General features: G+C 55.7%; 1 protein-coding gene across 3 annotated transcripts in view; it reads left to right on the top strand.

Annotated features, from left to right (window-relative positions):
* The window catches only part of CACNA1E (calcium voltage-gated channel subunit alpha1 E), a 109,689-nt gene extending 88,686 nt beyond the window's left edge, over window positions 1-21,003 (top strand). For 2 of the 3 annotated variants that reach the window (XM_079313871.1, XM_079313873.1), the window contains 11 exons: window positions 45-172; window positions 6,410-6,506; window positions 8,138-8,243; window positions 10,332-10,439; window positions 10,916-11,016; window positions 11,277-11,383; window positions 11,935-12,043; window positions 13,382-13,510; window positions 14,842-15,022; window positions 15,105-15,295; window positions 16,753-21,003. In XM_079313871.1, the coding sequence (XP_079169997.1) occupies window positions 45-172; window positions 6,410-6,506; window positions 8,138-8,243; window positions 10,332-10,439; window positions 10,916-11,016; window positions 11,277-11,383; window positions 11,935-12,043; window positions 13,382-13,510; window positions 14,842-15,022; window positions 15,105-15,295; window positions 16,753-17,292 (1,797 nt within the window). In that variant the 3' untranslated portion in view covers window positions 17,293-21,003. Of the gene's footprint in view, window positions 1-44; window positions 173-2,480; window positions 2,578-6,409; window positions 6,507-8,137; window positions 8,244-10,331; window positions 10,440-10,915; window positions 11,017-11,276; window positions 11,384-11,934; window positions 12,044-13,381; window positions 13,511-14,841; window positions 15,023-15,104; window positions 15,296-16,752 lie in introns of all 3 variants that reach the window. The other variant, XM_079313872.1, reaches the window with a different exon arrangement.
* Window positions 21,004-22,392: the final 1,389 nt, after the last annotated feature.

The following is a 22,392-nucleotide window of genomic DNA, read 5'->3' as shown; positions in this document are numbered from 1 at the left end:
TCTGCTCCCTCTCCTTTCTCTATGCCTTTCCCCCTTTCATTTAGATGCTCAACCTGTTTGTGGCAGTCATCATGGACAACTTTGAATACCTGACACGGGATTCCTCCATCCTGGGCCCTCACCATCTGGATGAGTTTGTCCGGATCTGGGCAGAGTATGACCGAGCAGCGTGGTATGTAGCTAGCTCCTTGTCTCCCAAGCAACCTCTCAGAGGTGGTTTTAAACCAGGGTCTCTGTTCTCCTGCTGGAACTGTAGTTCTCACTGAAGTCTGGGATAGTCAGGGATGTGCTGCTGTCATCAGTGGCCACTACAAGGGCAGCAGCTGGTTCTTGCACTGGTTGGTGGCACAGGCGTCTTGGGCGATGTTCAGTTTGCCATGGGGTGTTCATCCTGAGTGCTGGACGTTCCTGCTCTTCCTCTCCTCCCTACCCAGCAGGCAGATCCCTCCCTCTCAGCCTCCTTTCCCATCCCCATGCCCCAGCTGGGAGCCTGTGCCCTGAGGCTGGCTCCATCCCTTGTTCCCCAGCATCCACAGCTCCTGATAAGAGCAGGGCTGAGCAGGGCTTATTCCCACCCATGGGAATCTGCTGGGCTCCTGCCAAATCCCCTGCACAGGACACTGGGACTGTGTTCTGTGCTGGCCAGACCACTCACCCCTCTGGACATCAGAGGGCTTTGTGTCTATGCTCCTGCCCTTGCTGATGAAGACTTTGGAGAGCAGGGCTCCCATTTGGAGGCAGCAGCCTGTTCCCAGCAGTGGGATGGGCTCACAGGACCCATACACACCCTGGGTAGCCAGATTTTGGCTCTGCTGCTGCAGAGGCCTTGTTCTCCATTGCTCCTGCTCCTCGGGTGGTCCCAAGCACCCCTAGGGCAATGGGGGACCCTTGGCAGCTCTGGGAATGTTTGCCTTTCACTCAGCTCCAGCATCACCAGGGTGCCTTGTGTGGCCCCTTCCAGAGCCCAGGGACTCTTTGGAGCTGTGATCCTCCACTGCCAGGGAGCCTGTGGCCATCTTAACTCCAGGGCCCTTGGCAACCACACACACTCCTTCTGGAGACTCTTTCCCCCCATGTCCTGCCCTCTAGGGACCAGCCCCAGCCAAGGTATTGTTTTTATGCCCAGTGTCAGCTCCAACCAGAGAAAGGAGAGGAGGTGGAGCAGTGAAACACCCAGCTGCTCACTGTAGGTTGGGTTTCTTCATGCCAGGCACTTGATTCACCCTCACTGCCCATGGTGGTGGCCTCAGTGTCCAGGAGCCACTGTAAAACAAGCCTGAGCTGTCCTGTCCTTGCCATATGCCCCTCTGATTCCTGAGCAAGCCATGCTTGTAGCCAGTGATTAGGGGGCACAGGGGACAGTGGTGGCAGCCCTGGCCTGGTGCTGGGGTGAGTACACGGGTGAGTACATCCCAACAGCTCCCACCACATCCCGACAGCGGCACCACCACACGGAGCTCTCGTGGGGACCACACCCAGCACCAGGGGGGTCAGGGATGGGTTTTGTCCAGATGGTTGGGTTCTGTTTGGTCCTTCATCTCTGGCCAGTGATGGAGAGGGGATGGGAGAAGAGCAAAGAGAAGGAAACCAGAGGCAAAGGCACTGGGTGGGACGGCAGCACCGCCCTTTGCCTCCCCGCGTGGTTTCCCTCCAAGCTTGTCTGAGGATGCCCAGGAGGCTGCAGCAGCTGCACCTCAGCACTTCCACCCCACACAGTCTTGCTTCCCACAGGGCTGGAGCAGAGTGGGGAGCTCAGCATCCTGCACCCCCTCCTGCCAGCTCCTTGCCTCGGCTGCTTCCTTGTGTCCGTGGAGCGGGAGGATACGGCCGTATCCTGGGATGGCTGCACCGGCTCTGGGCTTCTGTGGGAGGAGAGGGGGGCGTGTGTTTGGGAAGGTTTGCTTCTAATAATGTGCACCCTTGGCAGAGCTGGGCTGGTGGTTGGAGCACAGGACTGGACTCGAGAGCCCCAGGTGCCACAGCCAGCGGCTGGTCACATTATCCCTCCCTGTCTCAGGTTCCCCAGATCTTGGAGGCGCAAGTGGCTCAGCTGCCAACCTCACTGGGACCTCGTGGGCCTCAGAGAGCTGGCTGAGTGAGGGCAGGGGCTCTGGTGACGTGATGGGGCACAACTCCATGGGTTAGAACTCCACCCAGCTGCAGGCTCACCCTGTCCAAAATCCCCCTCCCTCCAGGCGCAGGGATCAGGGTCATGGGATGGTGTCCACCACCAAAACTGTCCTTCTCCAGGGTGAAGATGGGACAGTGTGAGGAGATACGAGCCAGCTCTCACGGTGGAAAAGGCAGTAGCTGATGCTCACAGCTTTCTCCTCCCTGGGTCTGGCAGAGCCAGAAGGAGAAGAGCTGTGTTCTGCTGGGGGTCTTGCCCCACAGATGGCCCCAGTGCCCTCCCATTAAGCTCTCCATCCTCCCCCGCACCCTCTCAGTGTCCTATTAACCCACCTGTGCTTCCTTTGCAGCGGCAGGATCTCGTATAAGGATATGTACAAATTAGTACGGGTGATCTCGCCTCCTCTGGGCCTAGGAGAGAACTGCCCCTACAGGGTGGCGTGCAAGGTTTGCCTCCCAGTCCTCCGCCACAACCTGGCCATGGGACACACCATCCACCCCTCCTTTCCCGCTCCACTGCCACCGCGCCTCCCCAGGGAACCCTGACCTTGCTTTCCTCCGAGTTTAAAGAGGTCCACTGCCTCCCAGAGCCAGCAGCTGTTCCCCTGCAGGGGAGGCACCAGGGGGGGCTCAGAGCCTCCTGGGAGGGTGGGTTTGGACAAATTGTGCCCCCCAGCCAGCCCCCTGCCCCAGTTCCACCGCTGCAGAGAGCCCTGAGGGGCGCCAGGCTGTCCCTGCTCAGCTTCCCAAAGCACCTCCCGTGGGACTGAGAGGTTTTTGGGAGGGTTTGCTCCTCAGGAAGGAGGATGTTACTGTTGTTTTGGACAGTGAAGGCTGGGAGAGGATGAGGAGGCCAGGGTGACCCCTGTCCCTGGGGGATGCTGTGCTGTACCAAACAGCCCTGTGCTCGAGTGTGGCACTTTGGAGGACAAACAGCCGTGTCTCTGAGGAGCAGGACTCCTGCTAGCCTTGCACATAGCTTGCTGGATCTGCCTGGGAGATGGTGACACCATGGCACACCTCTGGAGCTTGGCAGCTCCTCTCCCTTGAGCTCAGTTCCTGGCTGCTGGCCATGAGTCCAGGGCAGTGACTGGATCTCCTTGGTCTCTCTGACTTGAAGGGCTTGTTTTTATGAAATGTTATTTTGGGGTGGCAATTGAGCAAAATCCTGCACCTGCCACATTCTCTGAAGTTCCATGACACCTTTGTCTGTGCCCAGGGCACAAAAGGATGAATTACAGAGCTTGCTCTTCCTTCTGCATCCCTCATGGTGTCTGAGGCATACGAAGCAACTCAGACCTCCCCAGCCCTTGTTCTTGCCTCTGCAGAGGAGGAGGGCTCCTTGCTGCAGCGTGCTTGTGGAAACATCAGAAAGGCTTTTCTTCCAGCTGGCACCCCTGGAACAGCTCTGTCACCCTCCACAGCTGGACGTGGGGATGGTTTTGCCAGAGGCAGAGCAGCGCAAAAAGACAAGCTTCTTTGGATGATTGGTGATCTTATTTAGGAAGATGTGTTTAGGAACAGGAGATTTCTTGCAAGAATCTCAGATGGGGTCATCTGTTCCAGGAAGGGCTCCTTGGAGTCTTTCCACTGTTCTCTGCTGCTGCATCCCTGGCAAAAGGTGGCAGCTTGGCTGAGGGCATTTGCTCAGGTCCCTGCAGGCAAAAGACTCCTTCAGGAGGAGTGGTGAGGCCTTCTCAACAGGGCTCCTCTGGCAGATGCTGCTCTCCTAAGCTGAATCACCTGGACCTCAGAAGGGGACTGTAATGCTTCCTTGGAAGAGGGAGTCTTGGAGTGATGGGATTTCTGCTGGCTGTGGATGGGCAGAACAGTGCAGGTGGACAAACTCAAGGAGAGGCAGAAGCAAAGAGTACTGAGAACAGCTTCTGTTGTCCTGTGGGGGAGACCATCCCCATCTCTACCTTGTGTTACCTCAATCTCCTCCTCCCTGTGCAGGAGATATTTCAAGAACATGAGATTTTTCAGGGGTTCCTATTGCTCTGGAACAATTCCCAAAAGATGTAAAAAAAAAAAGTCCATGTGGTTGTTACATCTTCCCAGATCCCAAAATGCTAAGTCAGCTTGCACACCCTTCAGTTCAGTGAGCCTGCCCTGCCTGTCAGGTGAATGCTCCACAGATAACGTCCCTGTGGCCATCACCTTTTCCTGAATCTACTCTCACAGCACTCCTGGTCCTCCCTTCCTAACAGCCTGTATGGCACAGTACTTATTTCCTAGCCACAGGAGGACACATTCCCTCCTCTGCTACTCACAGGCTTCTCTCAGGGCCAAGCCATTAATCCCTGGTGGTTTTAGAGGCCACCTTGTGCTGTAGCCGTGGGTCACATCTCTGCCCAGACACAGATGGATGGGTCAGATCCTCCATCCTGTATGTACTCATTCTTGGACCAGCTCCTGGGAGTCATCCTGCTCAGATGGATGTCATTCCACATGCCTGCCTGTGCTTCACCCTGTGGGGAAGTGGTGTCTGGGCACAGAAAGCTCCAAGATCCCTGCTCTGAGGAGCAGGAAAGTGTGCAGTTCTCTCGTGATTTGTCTTGGTCACTGACACTAAGTCTTCCTTTCACGGATTCTATTCCTCCTTCATTGTGTGGAGTGTGAAAGGCAGTGCCTGTTTTGTGCTGGGTTCCCCAAAATTCCCCCTGCCAGGAAGGACGGCTGGAAGATCACTGTCTTGCTTTCTTTTTTGCACTGAATTCATGCATGAAAACTGTAGTCATCTCACCCTGAGTTGGTGGGCATCCAGCTCTGCCAAGGTGCTGACTCCTGGGTATTTCCTCTTGATCATCCTGCTTATCATTCTCCAATGTTGTTATCAACCATCTTTTGGGTGTGACTGGCCCAGCTCGTTCTGCACCTGCACCCCAAACAGCTCCTGTCACCAGTTCTGCCCAGGACTTATCTTGGTAGGGCCCTTTCTGACCCGGGGGCTCCTTCCAAACCCTGAGAGGAGATCTCACCTCCCCTTTCCATGCTGATCTGAGCATATTCTAGGGAAGAAGCCAAGATCCCATGGGGGTGCTTGATTTTTTTTGGCAGTGCCCTCTCTCCCAGGGCACCCCAGCTGAGATGGGCTCCTGTCCAGCAGCGAGGGTCAATGCCTTTGTTGTCACGAGGTTGCCCCGGCCCACTGACCATCCCCAATCAGTCTGGGAGCCTGGCACGAGGGGAAGAAGAGGTGACCAAACCCAGGATCCCTGGGAGATGTGGACCTGCAGAGAGAGGGAGACGCAGCCCAGCCACCCCAGCCTGGCAGAGGGCAATCCCAGCTGGTCCATTTTTGGTGGCATTCCTTGCTCATCAACCCCAGGCAGGTCCTTACGGAGCAGAGGAGTGCAAGGAGAGGGGGGTGGGTCCAGCCCTAACTGCTCCTGTGGGAAACCCAAACGAGCCCCAATGTTGGAAGGCCCAAACAGCTGCCTCTGCTGAGACTCTTTAAACTCCAACCTGGTGGAACTTGCAGCCGCATGTGGGAGAGAGCCAGGGCGGGAGCATGGCATGCCCGACTTTTCCTCCCGGTTTTTTTTTTCCAGCCGATTCAGCATGCCTTTTGCACTGGTGCATGGTGGGAAAGTGGTCCATCCGCAGAGCCAGACGGAAGCAACTGGGCATCTTCCTTTGACAAGTGACCCTGGCCCACTGCCTTCTATGCAAGATGCTGCCTCCCAATTGCATAGACCCCACGAGCTGGGGATACACAGCCTTTGGCTATGGGTTAGGTGGCCATGCCAAGCAATACCAGGCACCCCCCCGGGAGGGAAGACGCTCCGGAGGCCACAGAGCACCGTGGTGCAAACCACCCTTATCTCAAATAACCCATGGCTCGAGTGCCGTGTATCTGATTTATACCACTCGCACACAGCCCTGGAACCTGTGGGACGAGGTGGGGGCTGCTGGAGGGCTTTAGGAGAGGGGTTGAGACCAGAGGAGTCGTCCCAGGCTGGTAGCGAGACAGGCGCTTGAGGCCAGCAGCAGAGAGGAGAGGGGTGAGTTGCTTTCCGCCAGCATTCCTGGGTCTGTGTGAGCAGTGCTATAAATCCACATCAGGACAGTCTCTCACGTATGATTTGCCTTGATTAACGGGTTTCCTATTCTTTTCCTGTTTGTCCGTTCGTTTTTTTGTTTTATTTTGTTTTTGTTTGTTTTTTTTTTCTCTCCTGTTTTTCCTGTACTATTTTTCGTTCGTACGTTTTTCCGCTCTCTGGGAATGCCTCCTCTCTCTGCATCTCCCTCCCTCCCCTTCCCCCTCCATGAGCAGTGGCCGAATCCATTACACTGAGATGTATGAAATGCTGACTCTTATGTCACCACCGCTAGGCCTCGGCAAGAGATGTCCTTCCAAAGTGGCCTATAAGGTAGATCAACCCTTCCTTCTCCGGGGGTTAGAGCCCAGCAGGAGCCGGGGCACCTGCGGGAGGTGGGACTGGGGAAGCTGGGGAGTTTTTGGGGTGCCCAGTGTGTTTGGCTCACTCCTGGGGAGCCTGGCGTGCCCACAAGACCACGCTGGCTGGGCTGCACTGAGCTGCCATGGTCACTTCGAGGGGAAAAGGAGGGGCAGGATCAGCTGTAGTGTGGAAATGGGGGAGCTGGAGGAGGTGAGGTGAGGAGCAACCCTGTAGCACAGTTAGATGTCCTTAGGAGTTCATCCCCAGGGACTTGGAATCATCCTCTTCCCAGATGCAGAAGCCGCTGGAGATGGGGAGCAAGTGGGCAGTGGGGACAAATCCCGAATCCTGCAGGAGCAGGCCTGCCATGTTTGAGGAGCCAGGACCAGCAGCAGGGGCTATCCCAGGGATGGCTTGGGCAAGGCAAAGCCAGGGGGCTTCCATAGGCAGCTCTGAGCTGTCCCACCCGGCGTGGTGGCCGTCAGTCAGGTCCCAGCTGTGTAGGCACAGATCAGGAGCATGGGAAGCCATGGAGGATGTGCTGTAGGACTGCCTGGCTTTCTGGGGCCACCAGCTGCCAGGACAAGGCCTAGAGCTACAGGAGGATCTGTTCTCCTGGAGGAAATCAGGGTTTTTCATGGTCTTTTAGCAGGGCTAGCACAAAGGAATTCCTGCACACTTCCAAACACGCTTCCACCCTCCCCGGCTCTCGTGTGTTTTTTCACACAAGCATACATCCACCATCACACTCTTCCAGGGGGAAAAAAGGCAGGAAAGGGATGTGAGAAGCTAGGTGAAAAGGAATGGGCAGGGAAGGGCTGACCCAAGGTATTCACAAAGCAAAATATACTCTCTGGAAAGTGGATCTGGTCACTTCGGTTTGCACCCCACCTGCCCAGGGTGGGGAAGGAGCATGGCGTGTCTAACCTGCCTTGGTTGCCCTTTTCTCTTTCCTTCTGCACTTTCTCTACCCTCCCCTTCCCTTCTTTTCCCTTCCCCACCCATGGATAATTTGGACCCCTGCATGTGCTGGCAAACTTCATCTCTGAAAGACGCAAAAAGGGAGTGCCAGGATGTAGCATGCTAGAGGAATCCAGCCAATCTGAAGTCCCTGAAGGTTAGGGACCCTCCTCTCCCCTGCCCCAGCTGGGAAGGGTTGAGAGCTGGAAAGCCAAACCACCCGGGAACGGAAACCTGAGCCCATCTCCCCTTCCCGCACATCCCATCCGCCCGCATCCCCCACGGATCGGGTGTGTCTGCCCTAAAGTGCCAGGGGTGCAGTGACAGCCCCGGTGCCGTGGGGAGGGGGGCTCAGGGGCCGTTCCTGGGGTGCAGGAGGAGCCCTGGAAGGCAGTGAGCCGGTGTCCTGGGGTGGAAGGAGCCGGGGAGGTGGGGGGGCGGCGGGGTGATCCTTGCCCTTCTTTTTTGGCTGTGCTGTTTTGACACTCTTTGTTGCTTTTTATTTTTTCTTTTTATTATTTTCTTTAATTTCGATTCTTTTTTCCCCTTTTGTTTAATGTTTAATTTCTTTTCCTCCAGCCTGGTCGATGTGTTTTTCGATATTGTTTTCCGTCCGCTGTTTTCTTCTCTCTCTTGCGCAGAGACTGGTGCTGATGAACATGCCCGTGGCTGAGGACATGACAGTGCACTTCACCTCCACCCTCATGGCTCTGATCCGCACGGCCCTGGACATCAAAATTGCCAAAGGTAAAGGCTGAAGGCCTCTAGAGAAGGGACAGGGCCAGCAGGGTTGCTGTCCTGGTTTGGAGGACAGGTGTCTGCCAATAAAGGCAGGAGCTTCTCTTTGAAATGGAGAATGTAAATCCCCTCCCTCCAAATTATTATAATTTTGAAATTAAGGGGCACTCAGGCAAAGATATGGGAATTAGGAATAACAGATCTTTACTAGGAAAATTAAAATAGAAATGCAGTATTACAAAGAACAATCCCAAACACTGCCAGAGTCAGAATCCAAGCTGACACCCGTCAGTCAGTCAGGGTGGTGGCAGCAGTCCCATTCAATGGTGGCTGCATCCTCCTGCAGTGGCAGATGTGGTTCAGCTGGAGCAGTGCTCCTGGAGAAGGTGCAGTTTCCTCTGAAGGTGCAGGGATGATGTGGAAAGCTCTGGCTTTCCTCTGGAATCCAGTGGGAAGAAGGTCCCTTGGTGTCCAAAATCTCATTTTTTCTCTGGGTAGGAAAGGCTTGGCTGCTCCCCCTGGCTGGAGCATCTCCCAGTGGGATGATGGAATTTTATCAGTCATGCAGTGGGACTGAATGGGCCAGCAGCAGATGATATCTGCCTGGAGGGAGTATGGGCTGTGGAAAGATAAAGATGATTGCCCCAGCTGGTTTAAAGCTGGCCCATTAGCAGGTAATATGTGCCAGGAGATCAGGGTCACTGTCCCACCCAGCTCAACAGATGGGGACAGAACACACATTGCTGGCCACATCCTGTATTGCAACCCAAGACAGTTGCAGAGTGACCATTGTCCTTCTGTGCAATCCCAGGATGTTTTGTGTTGGTAAGAGCCTTAAAGGTCATTCTTTTCTAACCTCCTGCCACAGGCAGCAACACCTTCGCCCATCCATCCCTTGAAAACTTCCAGGGTCATTCACAGCTTCTCTGGGCAATCTGTTCCAGGTCCTTACCACCTTCTGGATTTCTTCCTAATATCCAATCTCAGTCTACCCTCACTCAGTTTAAAGTCCTTCTTCCTTGTCCTATCACCTTGCAAAAAGTCCCTTTCTCTTCAGCTGGGCTGAGGACCTCACAGCTAATTTGGGATTGGCTTGCCAAGAGCCTGGATGCACACGGATGGGAGCAAGTACCTGGAACAGGCAAATTTCTGCCACTTTCTGTTAAAAATAATCATCTCTTTCTTTAGGGAAGGGGTAGAGAATTGTTCACCAGAAGCTGTTTCTAGAGAAAAGAAACAGCTTGATGTCCACTGTATAATGGAGGAGAGAGAATTCCCCTTCCTCCCTACGTAAAAAGCCAAACCACGGATGGAAAATATGTGCTTAGGCTGTAGGGGAAAGAAGCCTCTCTCTCTCTAAGGGAAGATAAAATGTTCAGAGCAGGAAAACCTGCTTTGTTGTTGTTGCTAGAAAGGCTGTGATTCATCAGATCAAAAACTTCCTGCAGAAACATGGCAATTTCAATAAAACATCCCCTAGGAACAGCTCAGCTATTGGAAGAAAACCCAACCCAGGGCAAGACATCATCCCAAGCCCAGTGCTCAGACAACAATGGGTTCAAGCCCCTCTAGACAAAGCAGAGATTTGAACCTGGGTCTCTTGCAGCTCACCCAAATTTCCCTGTGCTTGGGTGACTCTCTTGGGGCACACTGTCAGCATCTGATGATCCCAGGGCTTCCCAAACCCCTGGCCAGAGAGCTCTGCTCTCCATGCACAGCCTCCCCGAGCATTTCAGGATTCACCAAGCGGATCTGCTCGTCCACCAGCACATGATCTGCTCACCAGCACAAAGAAAGTGGGGCAGCAGCAGGTGTGTGTGGGCTGGAGTGGGATTGGAGCTGCAGAGACGGACCCAAGGCAAGCTCGAAGGTGGCAGCTTTGAGTGGGAGGGTAGGGGATGGGGAGATGGAGGCACATATGGAGGGGATGGTAGGAAAGTTTCCCTGTGGGAGACCAGGCTGGCTGATGCAAGATGGCCCTCCCAGCCCAGAGAGATGGATGCTGAGGTGGAACTTCAGCATGGTAGAGGGGGGTTGGTTGGACCCTGGTGCCAAGGTTTGATGTGTGTGGGCCATTTTTGCTCCCTGCTCTTGAAGGTGGTGCAGATTGGCAGCAGTTGGACTCTGAGCTTCAAAAGGAGATCCTGACCATTTGGCCTCACCTGTCCCAGAAGATGCTTGACCTGTTGGTACCCATGCCAAAAAGTGAGTCTCTGGGGGGACTGTTCTTGCTTTCAAATTCCCTTCATCCCCACAGCAGCTTCCTCCCAAAGGGTGGTGGGGACTGGCCAGACCCATCCCCAGCTTGAGGAGACGTGAGGAAAGGGTTTGTTCTGCTTAGGAACTCTCTGGAAAACCACCCAGTTTGCAGGGATCTACTCCTGCCAAAGCTATGGTCTCCCGTAAATCCTCTCTGGAGCATAGCAGGGAGGGAGGCTGAGCACATCTGATGATATGATGAGCACATGTGCCTTGGTGGCCTAGAATGATGATTTCCAGCCACCTCCATCTATTTTATCTCCATGGGGAGTGTCTGGGTGCTCAGCACTCTCTCTTTTGGAACGGTGAGAAGAGTTTAAATGTCACCAGGGCATCCCAGAGCAGGGCTCTTCCCATGATCCACATTGGTGCTTTCTCTTACAACACAAGTGACCCCATTTTGTTCCCTCTCATGCTCCCAGCCTCTGACCTGACTGTTGGGAAAATATATGCAGCCATGATGATCATGGATTACTACAAGCAGAGCAAGGCGAAGAAGCAGCGGCAGCAGCTGGAGGAGCAGGTGAGGCTCAGCCAGGGCAGGATGGGCACGTTCAGATCATCCTCTCTGCTTCCCACTACCTCCCATCCCCAACATGCAGCCAGCTGGGATGAAAGCAGTGCTGCAGGTCAGGGTTTGGGGACTACAAAGAGTGTCTGTGACCATCCTCAGGGAACATGAGCATTGTGTTCTCTTTCTGAGTGGTGGGAGCTTGGCTGGGGGAGCTCTGGGTGTTCATCCACGTTTCCTACAGGCTCAGTTTCTTCCTCTCTCCAATGCAGAAAAATGCCCCCATGTTCCAGCGCATGGAGCCATCCTCCCTGCCACAGGAAATCATCTCCAATGCAAAGGCTCTGCCATACCTCCAGCAAGACACTCTCTCAGGCCTGTGAGTACTGACTGCCACTCTGCTGGTCCTGCAGCCCTCCTTAGGACTGGCACTGGGCTGCAGAGAGGGTTAAATTGCTGCTGGGAGCAGGGAGAAATCTCCTGGCACAGTATTCCAGGTGCCTGGTGTGTGTCAGCATCGCCAGCAGCAGCTGAGGTGGCAAAAGGGGATGGCCAGGGTCCTGTGGATGCTCTTCCTGCAGGATCATCCTGGCAGTCTTCACCTGGGGGTGAAGCTGAGCCCCAGGAGCTGCTGTGCAGTGCAGGGTCAGTGGGGATTCCAGCACTCTGGTGCTGGGAATGAGGTGATACAAGTTTCCATCACTGCTCTAGGGATGTCCCACTGCTGCTGCAGGACTAGGGGCACTGGTGTCCTCTCTTGCCTTGGGGCACCACTCCCTTCTCCAGGGAACATGATCTGTCTCAAACATGGGATCTCATCAGCCTGGGGGGCCAGTCATGGAGCTCCCCAGCTCTGAGCTGCTGGGGAGGTGACCCCAGGGATGGCAGCACCCAGCTGCTGGCCTCCCTGAAGCCCGGCTGTGTTTGCAGGAGCAGCCGAGGCGGGTTCCCCTCGCTGAGCCCGCTCTCGCCACAGGAGATCTTCCAGCTGGCGTGCATGGACCCGGCCCAGGAGCAGTACCAGGAGCACCAGTCTCTGGTAAAGTCGTGCACTGCTCCTCTGCAGGCCCAGCACAGATACTGGTGGGCACGGGGAGGTGTGGGGAGCGAGCACAGCACAGGGATGGCAGCTGCTGGGTCATGCACAGATCCAAAATGGGACAAACATCCCTTGATGTCCTCCAGCTGGGGCTCTGCCCCTCTCCTCTGGCACTGGGGACACAGCCATCCCTGGACCTGCCCTGCTTTAGGGGTCAGAGCCATAACCAGTGTCCTGCAGTAAAATATCCTTCTCTCCACAGGCTGTTTTTTCCACTGAGCACTCAATGTCAGTGGGTTACCCCGTGCTGAGTGATGGTATCTGATGTTCTCGGATTCGTGTCCATTTTGTTGTCAGTGGTGGTGTCCCCAGTCCCTAGCCAAGCTGTCTCCAGCAGGAGCAGCCCTCTTGGCCTCACACATGTGCTGGCCTGTCTGTGTGTGTGTGTGTATATATATATCACACGTTTATATATATCACACGTTTATATATATCACACATCTCTATATATCTCCATGTCTGCGTGTGCCTCCCGGCGCAGTGTGGTACCCAGCCCAGTCCATGTCCCCAGGCTCTGTAGCTCTGTGTCACCTGTGCATGACACAGGCAGGCGTCCCCTGCCTCACCTGCAGGAAGAGGTGGCAGATCAGAATCCCCCTGCCCCCATAAAGTCACCTTCTAGTGAACCCCAGGGTCACTCTGTGCCCATCTCCTCAATGCCATGAGTGAATGTGAACATCCACAGAGTCCCCTAAAAACTGGGAATTAACCAAAGCATGTAAGTGCTATGGGCAGTGTGTGCTCTTTTAACAGGGATGTGGCCAGGAAGCTTTTGCAGCAGGGTCAGAAACAAAACCCCATCCATTTGTCTCCTCCTGACAAAAGAAGGAGGGCAGTCAGGGTGTCCCTAGATCCAGGCAGGGTTTCCACTGTTGCTGTAGTGGTGCAAGAGCAGCCACATCAGGGCTCACCTGGGGACTGTGAGCTGGGAAGCATTTTTCAGTGGCAGTGTGATGAATTCTAATGGCTTAGACTCTGTTTTTCATAGGGTCATCAAATAGTTTGGGTTGGAAGGGATCTTCTAAAGCTCATCTAGTTCCAACCCTCCTGCCATAGGTAGAAACACCTTCAACCAGATCAGGTTGCTCAGAGCCCCATCCAACCTGGCCTTGAACACTTCCAGAGAGGGAGAATCCACCACCTCTCTGGGCAACCTGTGCCAGTGTTTTACCACCTGTTTTTGGCCAACTGAAATTCTGCCCCTGGCTGAGCAAGCAGGGCTGTCCCCTGCCCTGCTCCAAGCCCACCCCAAGAGCTTGGCTGTGTGTTTGTTTCCAGGAGCCAGAGGTTAGGGAGTTTCAAAGAGTGCAGCCCTCTAACCGTGGCAGCTACCTTCCCGTGGACACTCAGGACCACGCTGTCTCTGGGAGGGCCTCCTCCATGCCTCGTCTCACTGTGGATCCCCAGGTAAAACCAAGCAAAGCCCCCACAAAGCCGGGTCTGATCAAAGCCTGACAGATAATGCTGGGGCTTCTCTCTGTGCTGAGCCCCGTGGCATCCCCAAAATCGGAGTTTCTGCCCTTCTTTGGCTGCTGCACAAGTAGGAGAGCTGCTGTTGTCCTACAAGGGGGACACTGGCAGCAGAGAGCAGCCTGGGGGATCCATCTCCTGGCTCGTGGGGAGGTCCAGGTGGGACAACCCCTCCTTTCCTCCAGCCCTGGGCACTGGCTGAGGTTTGAGGAGCCCCAGCCCAGCAGAGCACAGGTGATGAGACACCTTCTCTGTCCTTTCCCATTGTCCCAACACGTGCACTTCTCTGTCTGTCCAGAGGAACCCAGGACACATCTCACCTCCTCATCTGTCTGCCTGGTTTCTCTGTTGTTGTGTCCTGTGCTCAGCCTCCCCCAAGAGGCAGATGTTTTTTGGGGTTTGGCGTTGCTGTGGAGTCTCTGGGTCTGTTTGGTCACCTTGGTGCAGGCACCAAGTCTTAGTGTGGCACTTTGTGTGGGTGTAAAGACAAAGGCTTTGTCTCATGGGCTTTCTTGGCCATTCATCAGCAAAGGAGATGACCAGGAGGAGGGGATAGGAGCAGGAAAGGTGAGAGGAGATGTAGAACAGCTTGAGCTGCAGTGGCAAAGAGCTGCTAGAATTAGAAAAAGGAAGTGTGGAAGGAGGTGATGTTTTCCCCAGAACGTGAAAACACAGTGTAACAGGGAGAAAGTAGGAAGGAGAAGCATGGGAGGGAGAAAGAAAAGGAAAGGGAAGATAAAACAACAGCGTGAGTGGAGAGATAGGGAATGAGTGCAGGGGAAAGGGATGTGGGAATAAAGGAAGAGTAGGGAGGCGTGTGGAAAAGTGGTGGCAGCTGGAAAAACGAACACAGAGCAAGTGGCACTGGGGGACCCTCTCTGCCAACAATGATCACTCCTGTGGGCCCTGTTTTCCCAGTGGGGAGAGGTGCTGGGGAGGCAGCCTGGAGGGCAGTCGTGTGGTTCTCTCCGTGTCCCCACACACAGCAGGAGGTGCTGCTGCTCTCCCCCAGCCCCTGGGCTTGGCTCTGCTGGCTTTGCCTGTGCAGCACAGCTCCAGCCAGCTGGGGAAGACTAAACCCCACCAGCTCCAAGGCTGAACCCCACTCTCCTCCCACCCCTGGTTTGTGCAGAGATTATCTGGGGGGGCTGTTCTCAGGCTGGCTGCCCCCACCCCGGATTTCCCCATCCCACAGGGTGGGGGTGAGCTGGTCGTTCCGGCCCCGCCCGGCGCTAACGCTGTCCCCGGCCGGCCGGGGCTGCTTGCAGGTGGTGACAGACACCAGCTCCATGCGGAGATCGTTCTCCACCATCCGGGACAAGCGGCCCAACAGCTCCTGGCTGGATGAGTTCTCCATGGAGCGCAGCAGCGACAACACCTACAAGTCCCGCCGGCGCAGCTACCACTCCTCGCTCCAGCTGTCCGCCCGGCGCCTCAACGCCGACTCGGGTGAGCCCAAAAAACCCCCAAAAATCCCTCCAGCCCAGCATTCCCTGCTGCTGCAGAAGGGACTGACGTGGGCATCCCGCAGGCCACCGGTCCGAGGGGCACCGCTCGGGCAGGGAGCGGGGCCGATCCAAAGAGCGCAAGCACCTGCTGTCCCCTGACATCTCCCGCTGCAACTCCGAGGAGAGGAGTCCCCAGGCGCAGGAAGAGTCCCCGGAGCGGCGGCGCGAGTCCCGGTCACCCAGCGAGGGCAGGTCACAGACACCCAGCAGGCAGGTGGGTGGCACAGATCCCTTCCTAAGCATCACTGAAAAAGCTCCTTGCCAAAACCGGGAAGATAAGCCCCGGTTCTGGGAGCTCTGAAGTGTCTCATCTCCTGGTGGTGGCATCTTTCTGTGTCCCATGAGCTGAGCAGGTTGGGGCTGCTTGGGCACCCTGCAGAGTGTTTGGGGACAGGGGTGGGTGTCATGCTGATCCTCTTGCTGCTGTGGCATCCGCTCCCTGCCAAGGTCAAGGTGCCCCAGCTGCACAAGCTTGGAGGTGCTGGTGCTTGAGTGAGCTTGAGGCCACCCATGGAGCCACCACCCATGGAGAGCAGCAGATGGCGAGGTGTCAGCTCTTCCTGCAGAGGATTTGGGAGTGCTTTTGGCTTTTGACTGCCAAGAGCATGGAATCATAGAATATCCCAAATCAGAACAGAGCACAAGGACCATCAAGTCCAACTCTTGTCCCTGAACAGGACAGCCCCAGGAATCCCACCATGTGCATTGTCTGAATGCATCTGGAGCTCTGTTGGCCTTGGTGCTGTGACCACTGCCTTGGGGGAGCCTTTTCCAGTGCCTCACCTCTCTGTGGGTGAAGCACTTTTCCCTAATACCCAACCTAAACCTCCCCTGCCACAGCTTCACGCTGGTCCCTTGAGTCAATGCAGAGATCAGGGCGCTTCCCTTTGCGAGGAAGCTGCACACCACGACGAGCATCAAACCCTGAGACAGGGGTGGGGCAGAATCATCCCTCCTGTGGGGGTTCTTTCTGACACCCGGTGCTCTAAGGCACCAAACTCCAGAGCTCTGAGGCTCCTGCTTGTCAGGTAATCTTAAATATGCAAGCAGCTAATAGTTAAAAAGGTTATTTATTACAAAGCACATCAGTCTCAACAGTACACAGACAAGCAATGGCAAAAGGCAATGGCAAAGCAGTTAGCAATAAGACATAAGTGAATGGCTAGAAGCTCTGGCAAAAGCCAGTAGCTAAAAGCACCAACTCTCCCAATACATACTGTTATATAGCATTTTTCCAACAAGCTAAGATGCAAACTCAGGCCACCACTCTTTAACCTATTAGAATTCCAGTTTCCTAGCACACCAGGTTATGTGTAAGACCACGCATACAATCTATCATGTTCTATCTAACAAATGTAAGCAATATTCTTACTATAACTCTATTATGTCTAAGTCCTGTCTACAACTGTGGGCCTGGAGCCTTTATTGAAGATACCAGTATGTTTGCAATCTTCACTAGAACACTCACTGCTACTGTAGCATTTGAGACCTTTTACTTACTAAAAACATCAGAACGCACTCTAAGACTCACTCAATCCCTGCACTCTGAATAATTCGAGAGACCCCTAACTCCAACACTCTCAAGACAGAGGATGCTGTGTGGGGGCGGGGGAAGGGGGCGCGGCGCGGCGCGGCGCTGCCTGCATCCCCCAGCGTGTCGCTGCGTTGCAGGGCATGGGCTCCCTGAGCGAAAGCTCCATCCCCTCCATCTCGGACACCAGCACTCCCCGGCGCGGCCGCCGCCAGCTGCCGCCGGTGCCCCCCAAGCCGCGTCCGCTGCTGTCCTACGCCTCCATGCTGCGGCACGCCGGGGACGCCTCTCCTCCTGCCGACGAGAGCGAGGGGGGCTCCCCGCTGCTCTCCTCCAGCCTGGATCCCAGCGCCGCCGGCCCGGCAGAGTCTTCCAGCTCGCCGGCGGGCAAGCAGAGCCGGCAGTCCACGCCGCAGCGCTACATCTCCGAGCCCTACCTGGCGCTGCACGACGACTCGCACGCCTCAGACTGCGGTGAGGAGGAGACGCTCACCTTCGAGGCGGCCGTGGCCACCAGCCTGGGCCGCTCCAACACCATCGGCTCGGCGCCGCCGCTGCGGCACAGCTGGCAGATGCCCAACGGGCACTACCGGCGGCGGCGGCGAGGGGCGGCGCAGGGGGTGATGTGCGGGGCCAGCATCGACGTGCTCAGCGACACCGAGGAGGATGACAAGTGCTAGAAGCTGCCCCCCAACCCCCTCCTCGCCATCCCCAGACCCCCCGCCCTGCCCTTCTCCAATGCATGCTCTTCGCCACGCCTGGGAATGAAACGAAAAAAAAAAAACAAAAAAAACCAGAAACCAAACGCAGCGGGGTGGGGGGTGAGGGAAAGAGGGAAAAAATAACAAAAAGCAAGCAAACAAAAAAACCACCCCAACCTAATCCGACCGGAATGGAGGGGGAAGGAAAAGGGAAAAAAAAAAAACCAACCCACCAACAAAAAAGAAAAGAAACGGGAAAAAAAAGTCTTTGTGCAAAAAAAAAAAAAAAAAAAAAAAAAAAATTAAAATCTGTCGACTTTCATCTATTACTATCACTTTTTTTTTTTTTTTTTTTTTTTTTTTTTCTGCACAGAGAAGCATTTGATGGGCAGCAGAGCAGCCCGGCCGGGCTCGTGTGCTGGGGGACAAGGGAGACGCCCCCAGCCGCAGCCCCGCTCCCTGCTCCAAGAGAGATCCCCGGGAAAGCTCCTCCCGGTGGCTTTTTTGCTCCCTATGGCCGGAGAGTCCCAGCAAAGGGATGCACGGGACCCCCTTTGCTCTGTCGCTTGGGCTTGTGCTGCTGTGGCTTTGAATTTCCCTCCCCCAGAGTCTCATCCTGCCCGGAGAAGGGGGAAGATGCGATGGCGGGGAGCAGGGGATGAGGGGTTGGGATGCACCCAGACAGACCAGAGCAGCTCTGGCTGCCAGAGGGGGCAAAACTGGTTTGTACTGGGGCTGGGGGGCTCAGTGCTGCCGAATGCATCCTGTCTCCCACTGACATATATTTATTTATATACAGAGAACTCTAGGTGTGCCTGTGTGTGTATATAGGGGTGTGTGTGTATATATATTTATATGCTGTATATATAAAGATATACACATACATAGATTTGTTTTAATCACCTGACAATGCTGGGGAGCCCCTTGGGGCTCCTGCTGCCTGCACCCTGCCTTGGTGGGGGCAGGACTGAGCCTCCCCGGGGGGCTGCTGTACAGAGCATTGGGAATGTCACCTTGCTCCCTCTCCCTCCCAGGTGTTTCCAGCGGTGGGAATTGCATTTTCTCTGTTAGAGATGGCCGTGACGAAGGCTCCTTGGGCAGCTCAGTGCCTGCAGGAGTGGGATGCGCAAAGGATGAGGGCTGTCCCCAGGAGCTGGCTCGCTTGGCACCAGCAGTGCCAAGGGGTGGTGGCAAACCTCTCAGAGGCCTCTTTGCTTGTTTTCCCAGGAAAGGAAGATATCCATGTCAGCAGGGGAGTGAAGATGTTGTGAGTGCATGATGTACCTTAAGATCTGTCCTCCAGGCAGATCTGGCTGGCTTTGGCACCAGACCTGCCTCAGTTTCCCCTGCAGCCCCTCTCCTGGGGCCTGGCACCCCTTTGGAGAAGGGCTGCCGTGGGGCGCTGGGTGTGAAAACCCCATAGCCCCGGTGTGGGAGCAGGAGGGTGTCCAAGAGCTGGGGAAGGAGCATCGTCCAGAGGGTGAGCAGAGTGGCTCAGCCCTCCTGCAAACACTGAAAGTGCAGAACAGAGCCAGCTCCCAGCGCCTGTCATTAATTAATTACGTGCTCCCAACGACCCACGCTGTGGGTGCAGTGCTGTGCCTGTCACCCGGGGAGGTGCTGCTGGTGGCCAGTGCTGCTGGGTGCCTCACCCTGGTGACCAGTGGTGTGTTTCTGCCGTGAGTTGTGTCTGTCATCAGCCCGAGCGTGGTCCTGGGGGGCTGGGGCTGCTGTGCCTTTGGAGCCTCAGGGATGGGTTTGCTCTGTGGGCTGGGGGCTGCTCGGTGTGTTTGGACCGGGCGTGTGTGGGGATGGGACGTGGGGATGGGCAGGCAAAGGCAGCACAGCCCTCGCCCTGCCCTTCCTCCCGCCCATGGCTTTGCTTTGCTGCAGGTTGTTGTGCTCTGGGTCCTTGGGGCTGTTGTCCAGCTGAGCAGCAGCTCTGGCCAGGCTTTGCTTCGGTGCTGGGTAGCTCCTGTCTTCTCGTGCCCGAGAGATGCATAAACTGCCCTGCTCCTGCATGTGCAGATCAGCGCCTGCCACGATCGCTTTGCGAGCTCCCCAAGGAGCTATGCTTTGTCAGAAGCAAATCCCAGTGCCTCCGAAGGGAAGGCTTCCTGCTCCAGGGCTCGTGCATGGACCCAACCCCCTCTTTCTAATGGCCAAAGTGCCCTCAGTGCACCTACTACAGGGCCCAAAGCTCCTCCTGCTTCCAGTGGCCCCTGATGGTGAGGAGCACCTTTGCTGTCCCCGCTGCTTCCCAGACAGACACTTTGGTCCAAAAATTCCACAGGCAGACCCCTCTAGCTTTGGCTCAGATGCTGCATCTCCCCCATGGGACAAACCGTGTCCCATGGAGCCGTGGGGAAGGTCCCTGCTGGTGGCTGGGGGCACGGGCATCACCCGTTTCCTTCCAAACATCCGTGAGCAGTTTGTGGCTTCACCCCGAAACTGCAAATTCCTTGTGGCGGAATTTGGGAGAGCCGGGTCCGGCAGGGAACGTGGGATCGGGGAGCAGGGACACGGTGCTGCTGGGGGCCGAGAAGGCGATGCCGTACCTGCTCTAAATATAGGTGTCGGCATCGTCTCCTTCTAAATGCGGAAAGGTGTCTGACAATGCGCCGGGCTCTGAGTAAGAGCCCGCGGGGAGGGGAGGAGGCGGCTTTTTGTGTCTGTGCCTGGCGGGTGGGAGGGAGGCAGCGATGCTCTCGAAGCGGGGGCACGTTTCATGCGGGTTTGGAGCTTTTTGGGCGCTTTTCTTTCCTCAACTCCGGCGCGGGGCCGGCGAGCGGTGTTGGTGATGCTCCGCAGGGGTGGCACAGCCCCCGGGGCGCATTCGTGCTGCAGTGCCCGAACCTGAGCTTCTCGGCATGTCAGCCCTGTGTTTAACTAATATACAGAAACTGTGTGGAACAAAACAGAGCCCCTTTTTACCCGGAAAGGGTCCGAAAACGCCCCGTTCTGCCACTGGTGAAGCAGCCCCCGCGGGGGACAGGACAGGGACCCCGGGGACACGGTGGCACCTCTGCAGAGCGTCTGTGAAACCAAAAACAGCCCCCAGAACCACGGGATGGACTGTGCCGAGGGGGGAGGCAAGCCCGAAGGCACCATTGCAGCCGTGCCTTGCTTTTCAAGGCGCTGGACTCGGCTTTGCTGCTGTACAATCTCTCCTCTGTGGATTTTTGGACATTTCCTCCGCCTCCCGGACACCAAGACACTCGCCGCCGGTGGCTGCTGGCCGTGCCCATGGGGAGGGGGATGAATTTCAACCTCTGCCTGCATAGGACATGCCCTGCCCGGGCAGGAGTTCACCAGTAGCATGCAACTGGTTCCCAGTTCGGTGCTGGGACTGGACTCAAAGCCCTGCAAATCTCCTGGGGGAGCTGTGGTGGGTGTCTGGATAGGCGTGGCAGCCCTGGCACACAGAGCCCCGCTGTCCCCTCAGGCTGGCTGTCCCAGCACCATCCTCCTGTCCCCACAGGATGGCAGAGCCCCCCCGGTGTGGGGCTGGGGTCTCCTGGGGCTGTGGGAGGGAGGGTGGGAGATGCTCTGCCTTCATCCCCCAGGCTCTGGGGCAGGATGTTGTAACATAATGTGCTCGTTTGGACCCAAACGGGGCACCGAGCTGACCACCAACAATGTACAACTCCTCAATGTTTTTTGTCAAAAGGAAAGAAAAAAATAAAACCTTGTTGTAAAGAACTGCTGCAGACTTGGTCTCATTGACATTCCCCCATGCTGGTGGGGCCGTGGGGACTCTGGGTAAAGTCATGGACCCCTGAAAAGGTCCCCATGGCAGGGAGGGGAGGCACAGAGCCCGTGCTGGCACTGCCATCACTTGGGATGGGGCGTTCTGCAACCCCACGCAGGGTGGGGGGCTGTGGAGGAGAGGGGCATAGAGATATCCTGGGCTAGCTGTGGCTTGGAGCTGGCTGCTTCCAGACACATGGGCTGAGGGGTGCTGGGGTCTGGGGGAGCTGAGAGCCAGGGCTAGGAGCTGGAGGAGCTGTTAGTGGTGGCACTGCAGCAAACTGGCCTGGGGAAGCCAAGAGCATTACGGTGACATCGTATCACTGGAGAAATGCAAGGGAGCACCATCGAGCTGGGAAAGGATGGGATGGGATGGGATGGGATGGGATGGGATGGGATGGGATGGGATGGGATGGGATGGGATGGGATGGGATGGGATGGGATGGGACCCATGCCTTTGGGGCATCCAAACAGCTTGGCCACCCCTCCATGTGTGCACTCGAGAGATGCCAGGTGGATGCAGATGCTGTTGTCTGGTTCAAAGCTCGTGGGTGAGTTGTCAAGCAGTCACGCCTTATATTTCCTTTTTTTGTGTGTGTGTTTGAAGTATGAAAATTTCTCCAGCAGCCAGAGGTGAGGCAGCAGCCTGTGGCAGCCTCCAGGCTGAGCTCAGGTGACAGAGATGGTTTATGGCTTTTCAAGAACACTCTCTTTCTTACCCAGTACTGTGCCAAGAAGAGCTCGGGGAAGGATGAAGGCAGTCATCTTCTCTGGACCACCTTGAGCTGAGCTTACCCTGTGTGTTTCACAAGTGTGGTGCCACCAAGGACTAAGCCCAAATGACCTGTAATAGGAACTGGTTTTATCCTGCCCTTCACTTTGTGCGAATTTCCCTTTATTTCCAAAATGCTGACAAATCTGTTTTTCACTTCTCTGGCTCATGAAGTGATGAAAAGTTTTCAGTGGGAAGTGTAGAGCTCCAGGAGATGGCCCAGCTTTGAGAGCACTTCCCGAGGCGACAAATCCAATGACAGCCCAGCATTTTTTCAGGCTGGGAAGTAAGTTCCCATTTTATAGCCAAAAAAATGATCTGCAGCCCTGACTGTGGGGAAAGCTCTGCAGGGTGGTGATGCCACTTTCAGCACTGAGGACTTTGCAGTGCTGCTGGAAGCAGTTTGAGGAGAGGATGTCCTCCTGTGTGGGCCAGAAGTGCTGCATTAACATTCCTTGAAGTGACTGTTTTAAATATGAGCTGCTCCAAAAGCTCTGAAAGCCTTTGGAGTGTGCAGGTCTCTGATGGGCATCCCATGGAACCCCACCTTGGATGCT

The sequence above is a fragment of the Erithacus rubecula genome, assembly GCF_903797595.1.
Source record: "Erithacus rubecula genome assembly, chromosome: 10".
Lineage (NCBI taxonomy): Eukaryota > Metazoa > Chordata > Aves > Passeriformes > Muscicapidae > Erithacus > Erithacus rubecula.
This window is presented reverse-complemented; position numbering and strand designations above follow the sequence as displayed.